At 40.0% G+C, this 17,790-nt stretch overlaps 1 protein-coding gene across 7 annotated transcripts in view; it reads right to left on the reverse strand.

Moving 5' to 3' along the window:
* lrp4 (low density lipoprotein receptor-related protein 4) overlaps nt 1–13,693 on the reverse strand; it is a 268,114-nt gene extending 254,421 nt beyond the window's left edge. For all 7 annotated transcript variants that reach the window (XM_013132296.4, XM_020044527.3, XM_020044528.3 and 4 more), the window contains exon 1: nt 13,408–13,693. In XM_013132296.4, coding sequence (XP_012987750.2) covers nt 13,408–13,465 — 58 coding nt within the window. In that variant the 5' untranslated portion in view covers nt 13,466–13,693. The remainder of the gene's footprint in view (nt 1–13,407) is intronic.
* Nucleotides 13,694–17,790: the final 4,097 nt, after the last annotated feature.

The raw sequence follows: 17,790 nt of genomic DNA on the forward strand, positions 1-17,790 counted from the left end.
CAGAGCAAGAGAGATGTAAATAGAGACAAAGAGAGTGGGAGTTCTCCAATTAATGTTTATGAATATATATTTCTGAATCTTATTTTTTTCACCACCAAGGACACGTTAACTGAATAATCCACTCCTTCACAATGCCCTAAACATTCATACCTCTTAAACCTTTCCCAAACAAAAAATTCTGTGTTTTCCTGGGACCCAAGCACAAGAAAACATGCATTTTTTGTGGGGGGCTAAGTCAGATTAAATTTGGACACCACTTGATGTCTGAGAGTTTTAAAGCTAATTTCTCAGGCAATTCTACTAATTTTAATATGAGTTTAGAGAAAACTTAGTATAAACAAGTTTTCTGCAGTTCTAAAAATTTTGCAACAATGCAGGGACAACATTTTGCAGTTCGACTGATTATTTTCGGCAATCCTACCAATTTTGCCATAGGGTAAAGAAACTTTTAGAGTTATAGCCTTCATTTCTACAGATTTTGCCATGACTTATACCAGTGGTTTCATTATCATTGTCCTTTTGCCAAAAACAAGTAAAAATTAAAATATTTTTATTTTAAAAAAGCAATGTTTATATTTAAACATTATTGAATTTAAACTATTTTTATTACTGTGTTTAACTTTTGAACCCAAACAAATAATGGTTGAACAGAAGTATAGGTTGGAACTGTTGCTGTTCAAATAAAATTTACATTTTGAATTGAAATAAAAAGGATGGACGCACACACGGTGTGTGGCTGGATGTAGTTTTTTACAATTAGTTCAATTCTCGGTTCAATCTTTGACAGAGTAACCGTGAGGTCAAGCTCAGCATCGAGTCGGTTTCTGCACTTATTTTTTTAAGTATGCTAGAGTTGAGAAAATTGACTCACACAAGTACAGTTAGGTCCGGAAATATTTGGACACGGACACAATTTATTATTTTGGGTCTGTACACCGCCATTTTTCTTTTTAAATGAACCAACTGAGATGCAATTGAAGAGCAGACTTTCAGCTTTAATTCAAGTGGCTGAACAAAACATCCTATGAAACATTTAGGAATTGCAACCCATTTTCACAGTCCCCTTATTTCATGGGCTCAAATGGAATTGGAGAGTTGGAAAGTGTTCTTCACTTGGCTGGATGTTGCGAAGGGGTTTCTCTTTACCATGGAAAGGATCCTACGATCATCCACCACTGTTGCCTTCATGGACATCCAGGCCTTTTAAGGTTGTTTTTTCTCAGAATGTACTAAACATATATATTGGCCACTCCTATTATTCTTGATGGATTTTATTTTTGCAGCCTATCGATGGCCTGTTTCACTTGCACGGAGAGCTCCTTTGACCACATGTTGTGGGATCACCGCAACAGCTTCCAAATGCGAATGCCACACCTGGAATCAACTCCCGACCTTTTGGCTGCTTAATTGATAAATAATGAAGGAATAGCCCACACCTGTCCACAAAACAGCTTTTGAGTCAATTGTCCAATTACTTTTGGTCCCTACATATTAAAGAGCTGTAATGCTTAAACCCTTCCTCAACTTTGGATGTGAATACCCTCAAATTAAAGCTGAGAGACTGCACTCTAAGACCATATTCATTATTTAACTGTAACTTGAAAATATTTTGGTATACGGCCTAAATAAAATTTCTGTCAGTGTCCAATTATTTCCGGACGTATGTGGTGCCAAACAGGAACAAAACAACTACTGCTTTCTCTGCCTAGCAGGAGACCTCTTCCTGCTGTAGATGAGCAACCCAAAATTGTGAGTGTGTTTGCATCAAAAAACATTTTGCTCCCATTGCATGCTTGCAGTGTCATTAGGGCCTCTGTCTCTGGCAGACTCAGTCCTAGGACTGATGAGGGCATTGCTTGAAAGGGTAACCTGACCCAGGTATTTGAGATCCCTGTGGGTCAGCAATGTACCTGACAAAGTTCTAAACATGTGCTCAGCCATATACTTCTTCACAACCGCACATTTTATCTGCTCCAGGTGAGCCAACAGAAAAGGGAACATGCCATATGTCCCAGCATTCAGTTTTGAATTAAACAGTCCCATGTGTGCAGCAAATCCTCTGATCCCATCATCAAGCTACAAAATGGTTGATTCCTTGATCTGAAGGCTTGTGTTCAGCACATTGAGCTTTTGGAAAATGTCCACCAGGTAAGCTAGCCTAGTCAACAACAGTTTGTCACGGAAGAGGTCTGCAAGGAAACTGTCCTCTGTCTCCAGATAGAACCTCAGTTCTCAGTTCCCACTGCCTCTCCAGGACCCTCCCCCTGGACAACCACCTAACTTCACAATGAAAGAGGAGGTGCCTATGGTCTGCGCCCATCAGTGCAAAGCTTGCTGAACAGCCTTGTTTGAAGAGGGCTCTTTTTGATCAGATTCACCACCTTTACAACTGAGTCGAAAACAGCTCCTAGGTCAGGCTGTAATGCTTTGCTTGCCAAAGACCCCCTGTGCAGAATTCAGTGTGACAGTTTCACACTGTGGGCCATTTTGGGAACATGAGTTACAAATCCAGTTATGAGAGACTTATGACTAAGTACAACCCCACACAGAACATATTGGGGGCGCTCGTCGTTTTTTTCTCAAACTTTTTATGAAACCAAGTGAGAGAAATGCCTTAATGTATTTGCGTTTTATGGTGACATCTTAAGATGCTAGCAGTGAGTTATGGTGAGTAGGAATGCGTGCTATGACAGTGCGGCTGGACTGATCTTTTCTGGAAAAGGCTCAGTTGTGCCAGATCGGGTGGTTTCCCACACATTTGGGCTATTTTTAATGACAGTGTGAAGTCAAAATGGGCTTGGGCAGGTTGATTTACGGATAGGATTGTATAGGAAAAGAATTGTGTTTGGGTGTTTTTTTTGTTTTTGTGGAGAGCGTAGGTGTTTGGGCGGTACATTTTGTCAATAAAATCTGGCAACCCTGCCGTAGCTCACGGCATCATCCTCCCCCTCATGTGGCTGAGCACAGACACACTAAACAGACATTGTGCTCGCACTTGACCATAGAAATTCCAGTGTTACTTAAATAATTATGAATTTACTCTGACACATCGCAACCCATCATTCATGCATCCATGATCCACTTTGGTCAGGATCCATAGATTAAAACCTGCTTTAGAAGCCTTTAGGCTTAGAATAGATCCTAAATACCCCAAGTTGCTTGCCTTCCAGCCGTTTCTTTGGGAAAAACATAATATTATTAAGGACGCCAAATACGTCATTGGTTAAAGACCATGGAGGTAGAGGTAAATAACAGGGTGTGTTTGTGTACGTGCATGAGGCCAGTACTGGCCCAATCATCAAAGGGCAAAGGAAAAACAAAAGCACTTCTTGTGCACCGTGCCAAAGTCACTGCCCTGACACCAATTAAAGGAGAAAAAGACTCAACTCATCTCTCTGTCCCTCCCTCCATCTTCCTCATGGGACTGCCTATAACGAGGGGAAATGTTTGTAAGCAGTCACGCGAAGCCACATGCATGCACGTACACACGCACGCACGCACGCGCTCCCTTATACTCCAATCCTGCCATTGTGGGGCTGTGTCCATTTGACATGCATGCACGTACACACACATCAATTGCACGCGCGCACACACACGCACGCACGATCTCTTACACTCCAAACCTGCCATTGTTGGGCTGTGTCCATTTGACATGCATGCACATACACACACGTCAATTGCCCACACTCCAATCCTGCCATTGTTGGACTGTGTCCATTTACCCGGTCAGTCAGTCCAAGTCTGACAATCAAGGGTTATATATACTCTGCCCTGTTACAGAAACAACTTTATGGCTACACCGTATGGTTGGCAGGGAGTGCAAATTAGAGATAACCAACACCATCTCCAAAATCCCTATTCCCCAGGTTGGTTTGTTGAACGCTCCCAACACCACCACCATGTTAGCCAGCCCGCTAGTATAGTGGAGTCTGCCGATAACATAGCCAGAGAAGTTAGTATTGTTCTACCTATTGAGATTGTGACTCGAGAGATTGTGACGCAGGCGGAGAAAAGTTCAACAATAGCAACCTAATTAAGATAAAGCCGTTCTTCACCTCGGTCATTATTAAAAGTGACTGTATTGTCTCCCATTTTAAAATGGGACTCCTTAATGTTAGATCCCTTGCTTCAAAGGCAATTGCAGTAAATTAATTATGATCATAAACTGGATGTAATTGGCCTGTGTGAAATATGGCTGCCAATCATACCTTAGACTTATTCCGCTTACGAGAAATAGATATTGTAGATATAATAATTATTCCCCATAATCCTGGAATATCGGATCACAGTCTTATTTCATTTACAGTTAAAATAAGAAACCCACTTGCACCGCAAACTATGACTTTCAAAAGCCGTAACACAAATTCTCGGACATCAAATAGATTTTTTGATATTCTTCCAGGCTCGTTCATCAATAACCAAGTAAATAAATCTGGAAACGATCTAATCAAGGATCTAAACTCAACACGCCAAATAAATTTAGATATGGTTGCACCAAGAAAAACACAAAAACGGAACAAGAAACCTACGCCCTGGTACACAGACAATACTAGAGCACTCTAGCAAGCCTCCAGAAAATTGGTGCGAAAGTGGCACTCCACCAAGTTGAAAGTATTCAAACTACCCTGGATAGACAGTACACTACAATACCGAAAGGCACTCACATCTACTCGACCAGCGTATTTCTCCAACCTGATTGAGGTGAACAAAAACAATCAAAAATGTCTCTTTGATACAGTTGCAAAGTTGACAAAAAGCAATGCTCATCAAGTGAAATGGGTCTTAACTGCAGCAGTAATGAATACATTAACTTTTTTGTTGAAAAGATCATCACAATTCGAAAACAAATAACTAACTCCTCAAATAGGTATAGTCCTCAAAATCTCAGTCGTCCTGAGAATATCTAGAACTTATCTGACCTGGTGTCAATGGGGACACTTGAATGAGTTCTAAACCCACAAATTGTCAACTAGGCATGATCCCAACAAAACTAATTAAGGAGCTGTGCTAGATCAGCCAATGTTGAATGTAATTATTTGCTCCCTATCCTCCAGATGTGTGCCAAACTCACTAAAAGGAGCAGAAATAAAGCTCTTCGGAAGAAATCTAATCTGGATCCAGATGTATTAAACAATTATAGGGCAATATCGAACCTCCCGTTCCTCTCAAAAATCTTAGGAAAATGTGCTGCCCAAGAACTGAATGCAAGACAAATATCATATATGAAATTATCCAGTCCAGTTTCAGAACCCATCAAAGCACTGAGACTGCATTCGTTAAGGAAACAAATTACCTTCTAATGGCCTCAAAAAAAGGTTCTGCATCCGTTCTTTTGCTTCTTGATCTTAGTGCTGCTTTTGACACTATTGATCACTCCCTTCTCTAAGAGAGACTGGAAACCCATATTGGGCTACGTGGACATGTTCTAGCCTGGTTTAAATCTTATATGAAAGATATCAGTTCGTGTGTGGATGGCATGTGCTCTGACAAATTAAATGTTTGTTTTAGTGTTTCTCAAGGCTCGGTTTTGGGCCCATTATTGTTCACTATATATGCTGCCTCAGGGTAATGTCATCCGGAATCACAATGTCAATTTTCACTGTTATGCAGATGACACACAGTTCTATATTTCGATGAAACATGGAGGAGCCCCAAAACTAGCTACTTTGGAAGCAGATGTTTCAAATAATAGGAAGTGGATGACTGAGAACTTCTTGCTTTTAAATTCAAGAAAAACAGAAATGCTTGTTTGAGGACCCAAGATACAATGAATCTCGACAGTTGTATGGTCGTATCCCAAAAACCTATGAGAAACCTTGGCATTACCCTCAACCAAAAAATTACTGATCATGCAAAGATAGTGATCATGTGAAGCTAATTATTATGACCGTTGTTTGGCTCCTTTTTAAATCATAATGGTAACAGAAATCACTCAAATGTCCCTGATTAAAGCTTTACATACCCTTTAACATTTGGCCTTGTTATAGACACAAGGTGACACACATAGGTGAAAATGGCAATTAAAAGATGAATTTCCCACACCTGTGGCATTGCAGTTATGTAATCTTTTATACTGCAGGGCAATAATTATATTCTTATACTTTGTCACTGTTTTTCAAACAGGGTTTGTGAACATGTTATCCAGATTTAGTTTACTTTTGATTTGCCACTTCACATTCAAAGCCTGTCAATTTGAAAGAAAATGTTTGGCGTTCATTCAATAGATTTTTCTGTTCACTGCAGGGTTTACATTAGTTGGCAAATGCCGGCTTTTCTCCTTTATCAGGTGTAGTTGTATGATATCCTCCATTGTTGTTCCCATGCGAGTCGTGTTGGAGGTGGCATCTTGGCAGTTTTCCTGTGATGTCACTATGGGCGGGTACAGGGTACTATCTGCAGTGGAAAAGCTCCCAAAGCGAGTACAGTCGAGGCGAGTTGAGCCGGTACCATGCAGTGGAAAAGCGCCATTAATGGGCAATACCCCCAGATAAAGGATTGTACTCCTTGTGGTTCAATGCAAATTAACTTAATGAGAATGAAGTGTAATGTTGATGACAGTTGATCAATATTGATCACAGGCAGCGGGACAAAATCCATTTTACCTCTAAACTTAGTACTGAAAATCCTTTTTTATTAGGATTCTTTTATAGAACCATGATGAATCAGCTTCCCATGTAAGGTATTTTGTTTTTATTTTGTTTCACAAACTAATTATTAGTGAAACAAATAAATATATATCCTTGACTGTTTATTTTTTATCTATCAAGAACTTAAATACGAATTTCCATTTTATAGACTTTTAAAGCCTTATTAAACAAACAAATATACTATTGCCTGTGTTCTTTGAAAAATTCATTTTTCTTATTCTTATAAGACCTCCAATAAAAACCAATTAAATTCTGCTTCATATAATTAATCTAAAAGCCCTGGTGGTTCTAGTGTTTATAACTGATTAGGCATGTGACAGTACAAGTCTCATAACAGGCGCTTTGTCTCACTCGGCTCTCTTCTTCAGTTAATGTGGAGTAATTAACAGTAATTCGTCGACTTTAGTCCATTGTATATAAAGAAATTACATGTTCTGTTCAAACACCATTTTGTTTGAAACTTCAGGAAAACAATCGTTATTTACCTTTGAAAATATTAATGAAACAATGATGGGTTGAAGGTGTAACCTATTGCCTGTTTAACAACCGAAACTTCCTTCATGTAAACGCGCCATATTTTCGTTTGGGTCTACTGTGGCACATTGTTTTCCCGCCACATTTCTTTAATTAAGTACATTCAATTAGGCTACTTTACTGAATTGTAAATAAGATGTCGGACTTATGATAATGTCAGAGGTTGCGTGACAGTTGTGAGATTATGGAAACAAATAGCAATCCATTAATAGGATTATAGTAGACAATATTCCCCCAATTGGAATGTATAATTTTGGCCGAATATAAACAGACACAGGCTTGAATTAAAAGCAGTAAACACTTCAATAACAGCAGTTTCAGGTGAGTGTCGATATTCACACAGATGCCCCCCTGGTGGCCATTATTATTTTATGTTTGTGTCCATGCCGCATGGCGCTGTAATGTGCCACGGTATACCATCCAGCCAGATATTTAAGTATTCAAATGGGGGGACACTGGCCATGTGCTAAACTGGTCTAGTTGATCTCTAATAAACACATACTATATAAACCAAATAAAATGAAAGTGTTTTCACATGGACTTGATACATCAGGTATAAACAGTACAGTGAAAGGTAAAGTAACTTAGTTGCAGGTTTCATAATAAATAGTAGCAGCAATGTTTGTGCAGATAGTCTGAGTGCAGGTGGACAGCCACTGAGCCCTAATAGGTTTTATGGATTAGGCATAATCCACGTGGATGAATGACTGGTCAATCAAGAACCTCATTATCAAACAAAGTTACTTGCTCACTTTTGTGAAGACTACGCAAACATAATAACTGAGCATAATCACACACCTGAATGAGTGACTGGTCAATCAGTTAGCTTATTATCAAACCAAGTGACTTGCTAGCTTTTCTTCACAAAAGTGAGCTACCCAACGAACAAGCTAGAAAGTAGGAAATGTTAGCTAGCTGGTAAGTTAATATTACCTAGCTAGCTAACGTTAACAGTAATGACAGTAGCTATAGCTAGATAACAAGCAATACAAACAACTTTGACAACTTTTTGAAAATGAATTATCTGCAGCTAGTTAGCTAACTTCCGACTTACCCGTATACATGTAGGAATGTTTAGCAGCAGACTGAATATCCTCTGATTAGATACAAAGTCCTTTTTGGTTTGCGTTTATTCTGGTGACCTTGTTTTCATTGCGTCTTTTCACTACCGTTCACACCCAAGGCCTTCAATACTCCAAGAACTTACGCATCTTTCATTGTCGCTATCATAAATGCCATGGTTGTCCTTTGCTTGTAAATATCATCCGTGGACAGTTTGTAAATGTGAAGATAATTGGCCGAAAGTGTATTTCTGCGCCATGCACACGCATATCGCTTGGTTTAATTCCATATTGAAATGTAATCTATGATTAGTCAATCTACTAAGTCTGAGTGTGAAGCTGCCCCTCCTCTTTCCCCTCTTGACCTTAACCGCAAAACCAGGAGGGGGGGGGGTTGGTGGGCTGTAGCCCTCTCAATTGTGTAATAACAGGCTATGTCCCAACTACCTCCAAGGTGCAATTTCACCCCCATAGCAGAGACAATAAAGCATATAGGGTGGGGGGGGGGTATCAAATAGTCATGTCTACTTACCAACTGGACCAGCAGGAAGTGTGCAGGAATATGACAGAATCATATAAAAAAAAAAGGGATTATGGATTGCAGTGTCATGATTTTCACTGAAACGTGGTTTAACAACTGCATAACTGAGAATGCAATTGGACTAGATGGGCACAATGTCTTCAGGGCTGATTGTATGGCAGAGGACTCTGGTAATACCAGAGGAGGTGGGCTGCGCATTTATGTTAAAGCAAGGTGTACAGACACTAACATAACTAACCATGAGTCACTGCTCAACCTGATGATTATGTGCAGGCCTTTTTACTTGCCTCTGGAGTTTAAATCTATTGTTGCTAAACTAGCAATGAAAGAACTGCAGGCTGCTATTAGCAAACAGCAAACTGCACATCCAGATAGTGCTTTTATTGTTGCAGGGGATTTCAACCACTTAAATCTGAAAACTATTTTACCCAGATTCCAACAAAATGTCTCCTGCCCTACCAGAGGAGACAATATACCAGACCACATGTGTACAAACATTCCAGAGTCTTATAAATCCATTCCCCTCCCCCACCCAGGACAGTCTGATAACCTTTCACTGTTCCTACTCCAAGAATTTACCCTTCATTAAACGTCTGAAACCATCAGTGAGGACAGTCAAAGGGTGACCAGAAGGGTCAGACTCACTACAAGAGCACCAGTTTTAACACAGAGACTGGAGATTGTTTGCCACTCAGGCCACCCTTGACTCCCGTATGGACATTGAAACATATGCTTCTTCCGTTTTGGTTTACATCAACATCTGTACCAACAATGTCACCACCCATATACTAATAAAGACCTTCCCCAACCAGAAGTCTTGGATGAACAGAGAGGTCTTACAACTGATGAAGGCATGCACCGCTTTCAGATCCAACGATCCGGAGACCTACAGCTCATCCAGGGCCAACCTGAAAAGGGGCATGACCACAAACTGCAGATGGACGAGTACTTCAATAACAACTCCGAACCTCTGAGCATGTGGCAGGGCATCCAAACCATCACAGACTACCGGCCAAAAAACCCTACCCCAACAGCCAGCGACGTCTCCATCACTGACAAGTTAAACAGTTTCTACGCTAACTTCAACAAACAAAGATCCAGCCATTAAAGCTGAGCTCCCCCCAGACAACAACTCAGACGTGTTGTTTGCAATGAGAAGGGCAAATGCACGCAAGGCTGCCGGTCCTGATGGCATCCCCAGGCGTGTGATTAGAGCATGTGCTGAGCAGCTGGCCAAGGTCTTCACTGACATTTTCAACCGTCACTGGGCTAGGCGTTTGTCCCCACATGCATCAAGACCGCAACCATTGTACCAGCGCCAAAGCAGTCGACTGTGTCAAGCCTGAATGACTTCCGACCTGTTGCACTCACCCCCACAATCGTGAAGTGCTTTGAAAGACTGGTCCTGGCCTACTTTAAATCCTGCCTCCCCCCAACACTGGATCCCTACCAGTTTGCCTACCGATCAAATAGGTCTACAGAGGACGACATCTTCACAGCTTTACACTCTGCCCTGACCATCCTGTACAAAACCAACACCTATGTGAAAATGCTGTTCATAGACTTTAGCTCAACATTCAATACGGTCATCCCCTCCAGGCTGGTCAACAAACAGGGAGGAGGTCAAGTGCCTGGCGGCACATTGTACTGACAACAACCCGCCCCTAAATGCAAAAAAATCCAAGGAGCTCATTGTGGATTACAGGAAGTCTAAAGGCTACAGTCAAACCGCATTTATCATCGATGGCACTGAAGTGGAGCGTGTGCCAAGCTTCAGATTCCTGGGTGACTACATCTCCGAGGACCCCTCAAAACCTCAAACCTTTTGAGGAGACTGAAGAAAGCCCACCTGCCTCCCAATATCCTTGTGAACTTTTACTGCTGCACAATCAAGGGCATTCTGACTAACTGCACCACAGTGTGGTTTGGTAGATGCTCTGTGGCCGACCGGAAGGTCCTGCAAAGGGTGGTGAAAACCACCCAGCTTATCACAGGTGCCCAGCTCCCAGCCATCGTAGACCTTCAGCGCAAGCAGCGTCTGCGGTGGTGCACAGCATCATCAGGGACCATTCACATCCATGGCACAAACTGACAGCCCTCTTACTATCAGGCTGGCGGTACAAGTCTTGTCGTTCCCGCACCAGCAGGCGCAGGAAAATGTTCTTTTCAGCTACTGTAACATTGCTGAACTCTGTGACCCAACATGAACCATACCCCCTGCCCACCCCTTAGAATTGCCATTTGTACTTGCATTTGCCTTCCTTTTACATTTATACATCCCACCTATAACAAACATTCTTAATGGTTTCACTTGTGCATTTTCTGCAATTTTCTATTTGCACTTCTGGTTAGACGCTAACTGCATATTGCACTGTACTTGTTCAATTACTAAGTTGAATCCAATCTAATGATTGCAAATAATATTTAAAAAAACACCACACATCCTGTCCCTACATAGTGTCTCTCATGCACACACAAAGTGATAAGACCCAAAGTCAGGCAGCTTGCCCTGCATAATTTTGCAATCTCCTTTTTTACAAACCTTTATCATAGTCTTCCCTAACACATTTTACATTTCTGCTCTCCCCTCATTACTAAAATGGGCCAAAATAAATTGTTGCAAACATAAACTTTCCTTAATATATCAGTTGAGCTAGAGACAAACACTTGGGCTTCTGAGAGAAATACAATACAGTCTTGAGTCTTTTATAAATCATTGTCACAAAAATCTAATTAAACCCTAATCAACTCACCACAACTTTGATTTTGTTTAAATGGTACCACCAATAAAAGCTGCCTTGTTCACATAGCAAATTGTTAAATGGCAATAACGCCCTATCCCAAACATGCCCTATGTCAACACAGCCTATTAATAGGGTATCCTATAAAAAAAAAAACAGCCAAGGAAGAGAGTTGTTGTTCCAAAAAAATAGTTTTAATCCACATCAAACCTGACAAGGCATCGCCCAGGACATTGTGGGTTAGCTAACTTACTGTATGTACTCTATATAATAATAGTACTTAGTGGGACAGAGCTTTGGATTACTTCATAAACTTCACATCACAACAATCATTATTCATGTAGGCATGAAACAAAAATGGTGGGGGCGTTAAGTGCAATCCTAAATGAAGAATGACTTTCACAACATATAGTGCAAAATCAAAAGCACACACGCAAGCGCACACACATACATACACACACTAAAAAGTAAGATAAAACTTGTATATTTAACTGTTTTAGCTGGAAGACAATCAACCCAAGCATGAACTGAAACCTCTGTACACAAAGACAACAGACAAGGTGTGAGGTTCAGAACTTCACTAAAAAAGAACAGTGAACTTCACTATAAATAGAAGCAGGCTCATCCCAAGGGCCTTTGTTTTCAGCAAGATATTGAATTGTATTTGGCTGACATTTGGGATCCAGTCAGCTCCTGACATTTAAGATTCTGTCAAAATAACTGCAGGGTCAAATATCACAGTAAGACTTGAGCAACAGAGACGCGCTTTTTGCCACTTTGTCAGATTAATCGATTCACGCCACCATGACTTTACAATACATGCAATCAGAGTGTGTTTGTAAGAGGGGATTGATAGTAAGGGAGTGTGACTAGATCTTGGCCTAGTGTCTTATTAAAAAGGCCGATCCCGATGCTTCCGTGAGGTCTTCGCATTCCAGCCTGCATCATGCGGCTGTTCTAACATGTTGTAAATACAAGGTGTTAGTGGAAACTCAGAAGAGGGGTACTACACTTGACTCAAACCTATTACTGGTGTTCTAACGGGGTGGAGGTGTCTACATGATTCTGTAAATTAACTATGACACTTAAAGAACTCACCAAGCCATCAACAGACGTACGACCGGTACCCAGCTGATTTCACAGGTGTTAGAATGTAGGTTTTAGCCTACACTTCTAGGGTTTTAAATAAATAGGCAGCCCAGAAGCGAGCATAGTGGCTACATGCATCCTCCCTAACAAAAACCTGTGTGCGGAGGATCGTGTCCCGCCAACGATTTCAATCGGCTCAAGTAGTGGCAATGAGTAGACCGACAACACTATGAACCGACTGCAAACAATGTGACTGATGCAGGGAAAACCAACTTGAAATATATAAGTTATGGGTAGTTCAAAAACACAGTAGGCAAAAACATATTTCACCAGTAGCCTAAAACATATTGAATTGCCTAATAGACACGAGGACAGGCTGATAGATTGGACGTGGACAGGCTGATAGCAGGATGCCTACCACTACCCCGAAGTTGTCGCAGTTAAGTGGTGCATTTTATTAAGAAACCCTTCTAAAACGTGTCTTCAAGTGGAGTCTGATTGACGACACTATCAATTTCTGGCCTGTTTCATGCATGCTATTCTGATTGCATTTAAGGCTGCATATGACAAATAAATCGTTTCTCGCACTATTCAGGCTGAATCTAATGAAAAACAAACAATTGTTATGAAACGCAAGCCTATTTTAAAACAATGGACTCAATCTGAGTGTTTAAAAGATATACACGACTCGTTGGTTAAGAAATCAGTAACCTTCAGTCTTCAATTAACGCTCCTGCAGACTAAGATTAAACATAGGTTTTCGACAATATATGAAAGGTTAATATGCAACCTACCTTGACTGCAAAGTAACAAAGTTATCAGGGTTCTAAACAGCGGGACAGCGATCTGCATCTTGGACCCTTTTCTCTTGTTCGCTGTTGGTCCGTCCTTATCTCTCTTTCTTGCTGCAAATATTTATATTATCGAAATATCAAAAAAGATCCCTCAAAACAATAAACATTGAGATAAATTAAATGCATAGCACGGCTACATTAAAGTATTTAGACCCCTGTAATAGCCTACGACCGGTCAATGATAAAGTTTCGCTAAACGCCCCGACGAATACGATCTTCAACATGTTGTGCCCAATTCCGATGCTGGAGTGAGCAAAAGGAGGAGTGGACTGTACCAAACACATCAAGGGTAGGTCCACATAGGAAGCACTTAATTTCGAGAGGAAAACGGACAAGCTAGTGCATTATACTTTACATTTTACATAAGCCGTACATTTAGTAACATGGATGTCGTCAAATAAATGCTTCTAATACCAACTTTGTTCACTAAGGGAGCAATTACATTTTGCAAATCAACCCACTGCTTTGGAGTTCGCACTGCCCTTGGTTTCTCCTTGTGTCATTTCTAAAGTTACGAAGTCTTTTTAAAGGTTGGTGATCAGCAAATCAAAGGGGGCTTTCAAGTAACATCGAAAGCAACTGAACCGAACTGGATGCAGGAGCAACATAACTGCACCTCGTTTGCAGTGCCTGTGGCTCTCAGTCGAAAATGCAGGCTTCACCTTGAGGATATGGAAAACCCTGCTAGATTCCACTTTTAGCTGTCCACATAGCTGGAAATTATTTAGAAACCCATAGACCAACCAGGCCTGGCTGCAGGATATAGTGAAGGGGTAAAGGAAATCAGCAAGTGGGCAAGTTTTCTCTTCAGTTCTAGCATTGAAATTGTATTGAATTCAGCCCATCATCATCCTACCAAAAGAAACATACATTTCAGATGCTTAGACTATGGATTTTGAGGAGACACATTTGGGTGAATTGTATTGCTCTATTTCAGCTACACAACATGGACAGCAAACAAATTATTAAGGCATTATTGGCAATATAGGCTAAAAGATATATGGTCACCTATTACAGTATAAAAACAGCTGTCTTACAGCATCTCAAATCTTCTTCAATAGTCTCAGAAAATGTAATGTAAGTCCTTATCTTGGTTTACATAATAATTTACATTACACTCAGGCCTTGTGTTGTGGGCAGGCATTAGGGGGCAGTGTCTGCCCTAAAGAAGTACACCCCAAATAAAAATACATGGTTGAATGACATTTTGCATGATATATTTTTTAAGGTTGCTTTAATGGGGATTTAACAGGGATTTATGAATGAAAATAAACAAATTCTAAATTGCAATTACTTAAAACAGAATTTTTTTGAATATTTACTGAACAAAATTATAAACGCAACACTTTGTTTTTGCCCCCATTTATCATCAAAGATCTAAGACTTTCTCTGTGTACACAAAAGGCCTATTTCTCAAATATTGTTCACAAATCTGTCTAAATCTGTGTTAGTGAGCACTTCTTCTTTGCCGAAATAATCTATCCACCTCACAGGCAAATCAAGATGCTGATTAGACAGCAAGATTCCTAATAATCCTTTAGGTGAGTGTATATAAAACCAATACAACTGTAACTCTGATTGACCTGGCCTGTTTCTTAAATATGTCTCCATAGGGTGGGAAAGGATAAGAGATATATTACAAGATGGCCAACTTCTATAAGGTATCTGTCTGTCTCAACGTATATTACACCAGCAGCACTTTCTTAGCTAACCACTCCATTGGCTCCAGTGCAAGACTATACCTGAATTTGGCCTCTGCAAATTGCCTTATAACAAAAAACTAGACATTGTGAGGTGGAACATGGCTTTTGAGAATTACTCACTAGGGTATAAAGAATCCATATAAACTGTCAATGCATGGGGGAAAATAGAGGGTATAGCCAGCAACACTTTCTTAATCACCCACTCCATTGGCTCCAGTGCCAAATTCTATTTCTGAATTTTGCCTATAACAAAAAACTAGACGTTGTGAGGTGGAACATGGCTTTTGAGAATTATTCAATAAAGTATAAAGAATCCATGTAGAGTGTCAATTAATTGGGGAAAATATAGGGGTACAGCCTGAAGCACTTACTTAGCCACCAACCATTGGATTCAGTGCAAGATTCTATACCTGAATTTGGCCTATACAAATAAATACAAAAAAATAGACAAGTGGAACATGTTAAGTGGAACATGGCATTCTAGAATTACTCACTAGGGCACAGGTGTCAAACCGGTTCCACAAAGGGCCGAGTGTCTGCAGGTTTTTGGTTTTTCCTATAAATTGGTTCCTAGTTCATACCTACACAACCAGGTGAGGGTAGAAACTAACCAATCAGTGACCTAATTAACCAATCAAGGAGAGAGCAAAAACCTGCAGACACTCGGCCCTCCGTGGAACCGGTTTGACACCTCTGCACTAGGGAATAAACAATGCATATAAAGTGTCAATTAACAGGGGAAAATAGAAGATACACCCAGCAATCCTTTCTTAAACTCCAACTCCTTTGGCTTCAATTCAATACACTGTAAGTCAAATATGCTTAGGCAAATTGCTTTATATAAAAAAAACTAGACAATGTGACATGGAACATGACATTTGAGAATTATTCACTAGGATCTAAGGAAGCCATATAAACTGTCAAAGCATGGGGGAAAATAGAGGGCATAGCCAGCAACACTTTCTTAGTGAACCACTCAGTTGGCTTCAATTCAATACACTGTAAGTCTAATACAGCTATGCAAATTGCCTTATAACAAAAAACTCAACGTTGTGAGGAGGAACATGGATTTAGAGAATTACTCACTAGGGTACAAAGAATCCCTATAGAGTGGCAATTCATTGAGGAAAATAGAGCGGCGCAATAGCTAGCAGCACATTCTTAGTACCCACTCCATTGGCTCAAGTTAAACTACCTTCTTATAAATCACAACAAATATAATCATTAACAAAATGAACAGCCGCAAAGCATGCTGGGTTATCGATAATAAAAAATAAATACTAATTTATACACCAAGTAAATAGGCTACAAAAAAATTGGTGCGTCTTTGCCGGTCTCTCCCAGGGGCTATAGTGGGGCTAAAGGGTTGATTTTAATGCTCAGACTCGTTATTTAGGCACATGCATAGATTGTCCAAAAGAGAAATGAATACATTATAGAAATATTGAGAGTAGCTTTTTGAAAAATACAATACTTATTCTCCAAGTAAATAGGCTACAAAAACGATGTGTCTTTGCAGGTCGCTCTCTGAATTTCTTTTTGGAAGAATACACTGTCAGTATTGCCTAGTGAATATGGTATTATCATATGTATATTATTAACATGATACCAATATTTAATTGTTGAAATATCCTGGTTATCTTGAATACCGGTATATCGTGACACGCCTAGAATGGAGTATAATATACGAAGTACAAGATATAGCAACAGAGAAACTCGCATCTATTTGTGTATGGCCATAGACCTCTGATTCAACAGTCCACTGTCTAAAACCATAGACACAGACATTGCCAAAAAGTGTTAACATGATAGGAAAGCATATGACTGCAGAAATAATCCCATGGTGAGCACTTTAATGTAATTTTGTATTGTGGGCAGTCATATTGTACGCCATCAACTTTAATTTCTTTTAACTTTAAACACCCTATAGGGAGACATGTATTAAACATATTTATGCTGCTGGCCTAGTCAAAAAGAGCTACTGATGGCGGACATGATTGGTCCTTGATGCAGTGTTGCAACTCCTGGAGAATGAAGCATGTAGACAAAGAATCAGAATTCTATGTCAGTCAGGGTCTTCCTGATCTATAACGGCTCAGTGGCTGTCCACCTGCACTCCAACTATCAGCACTTACATTGCTTCTACTATTTATTTTGAATCCTGCCGCTAGCTACTTTACCTTTACTGTTTATACCTGATGTATCAAGTCCATGTGAATTTTTTTTAAATAAATTGTGTTATTTTATTTGGTTTGATATATATATATCTCAATATGTGTTTATTGATGTAGTATGTGTTTATTTAGACAAACCAGTTTAGCACAAGGACAGAGTGTCCCCATTTGAATACTTAAATAGCTGGGTGGAGTTAAGGTCTAAGAGGGTGTGAACTACGCTGAATGGGCGTAAACAAAGACCAGCTCTCTGGCAAGTGTGAATCTTTGAAGTCTCTTTTCTCAGAAGTATGTAGAGCAGATTGTCAACTTTAAAGCAGTATATCTTTCCCTTAACTTCATCAAATAGTATGGTATTTTATACCATTACAAAGCTCTGAATCTGGACCTTTACAAAATTAAAAAAAGAGCCAAACTCAAATTTTGTGATAGGACTCCATTCAGGA

Source organism: Esox lucius, chromosome 2 (genome assembly GCF_011004845.1).
Source record: "Esox lucius isolate fEsoLuc1 chromosome 2, fEsoLuc1.pri, whole genome shotgun sequence".
In the NCBI taxonomy this organism is placed as follows: Eukaryota; Metazoa; Chordata; class Actinopteri; order Esociformes; family Esocidae; genus Esox; species Esox lucius.